Genomic DNA, 1,760 nt, shown 5'->3' with positions numbered 1-1,760 from the left:
TATATATATATATATATATATATATATTTTAGCCAGGCATGATGGCAGGTGCCTGTAATACCAGCTACTTGGGAGGCTGAGACAGGAGAATCCCTTGAACCCAGGAGGTGGAGGTTGTAGTGAGTGGAGATCACACCGTCGCACTCCAGCCCGGGAGACAGAGTGAGACTCCGTCTCAGAAAAACAACAACAACAACAACAACAACAACAACAAAAAAAACAGCAACAATAGGAAGCAGCAAGGAGTCAGTATCTGTAGTTGACACATTTGAATATTCCGTTGCTCCTGGCTGTTCTGGAGATGACAGGTGGTTTGGTTTAGTAGCAGTCTTCTGGCTCCTGAAAACCAGTGCTGGCTTTCCCACGTGTGAATCTCAGTGCCCAGCTCTGGCCAAGCCTGGAGGAGGCTGTGTGGCACCCGGAGTGGTCAGGGGTGGGTCGGAGTTGGCCCTGGACACGGGTGCGCGTCCACAGGATTTATGACTCATTTTGGATGCTCTCCCCCTTCATCACGATGGGTGAATGCCTGAGTGTGAAGTCATATCCTTTTCACAGTAAATCTCAGGAAAAAAGTCAGCCTGATTTATTAGCCATTCAGGGAGTCCCTGGATAGTGCGGTAAGGCCTTAAGTAATTGCATTTGTCTGATCCCGCTTTCAATCTTTGATACAGATGTGCGGACGGTTACTATGGAAACCCAACAGCGCCTGGCAAACCTTGTGTCCCTTGTGACTGCAGCGGCAATGTGGACCCTGAGGAGGCTGGTCACTGTGACTCGGTCACCGGGGAGTGCCTGAAGTGCCTGGGGAACACAGATGGCGCCCACTGTGAACGGTGTGCTGATGGATTCTTCGGGGATGCTGTGACAGCCAAGAACTGCCGTGGTGAGTGCGCTAGTGTGGAGTCAGGTCAGCTGTTTAGCACCATAGGAAGTCTTCAACCATCTACTTACCTGTGCCAAACAGGGCCCAGCTTAGGAGGTCTCACTCTCTTGAGGGGTTCCTTGGGTTAATGCTGGGTCTCTGATCAAACACAGACCCAAGCCCCAGTTCTTCCTTAGATACCCTCTGCTGAGCTTGGTTAGTCACCACCCGTAGGGGTCAGTGGCCTGGAAAGGTGCGGCCTGCTGTTCCAGTAGCCAGTGTGACTTGACAGAGTTCTGGCTCTGCTCCCGGTGACTGAAATGAAAGTGGAGAAGCTCAGAGCCTGTTACATTCGTAAGGGAGATGCTTCAGGGGTTGCATGAGGCAGGTAGAATTCCAAGATGAAGGGTGGGAAATGGTAAGACTGTAACCCCGGAAACTGAGTCAAGCACCCTGTGACACATCTTAGCCTTCTGCTTGGAGACTATCTGACCCCCACGTCGTTCTGCTGAATTTGAGCCTTGAAATTACGGATTATGGAGAAAACTAGATTCTCCTATACTGCAGATGACCTGGCCAGAGGGATGATTCAGCCTTCAGATATTGAAGGAGTGAATGAACAATAGTGGCAATTGTAAATTTTTTTGAATATTTCATATAAATGCCAAATTCATACTATGATATTACAATGTAGGGACACAAGAGGGCACCAGCGATACGGAAAACGTCCTTTTCCGAGGCACAGGTGGAGAGACTGGAAATGTTTTATAGCCCTGGGCCAATCAAACTGATCTTCAGCAGGTGGCCACCTTGCCCGGCTAACATACCAGGATAATTTTGACAATGGAATTTGTATGCTTAACAGTTTACAGAATGTTTGTATCATTTTTTTTTTTTT

The 1,760-nt window shown here is 48.5% G+C and overlaps 1 protein-coding gene across 1 annotated transcript in view; it reads left to right on the top strand.

Annotated features, from left to right (window-relative positions):
• LAMA1 (laminin subunit alpha 1) overlaps positions 1-1,760 on the top strand; it is a 180,002-nt gene that overhangs the window by 95,958 nt on the left and 82,284 nt on the right. The window contains exon 19 of the mRNA XM_017543918.2: positions 672-883. Within this exon, the coding sequence (XP_017399407.1) occupies positions 672-883 (212 nt within the window). The remainder of the gene's footprint in view (positions 1-671; positions 884-1,760) is intronic.

This window comes from Cebus imitator, unplaced genomic scaffold (genome assembly GCF_001604975.1).
Source record: "Cebus imitator isolate Cc_AM_T3 unplaced genomic scaffold, Cebus_imitator-1.0 Scaffold162, whole genome shotgun sequence".
Classification (NCBI taxonomy): domain Eukaryota; kingdom Metazoa; phylum Chordata; class Mammalia; order Primates; family Cebidae; genus Cebus; species Cebus imitator.
The sequence above is the reverse complement of the archived record's forward strand: the minus strand, read 5'-3'. Positions and strand labels throughout refer to the sequence as shown.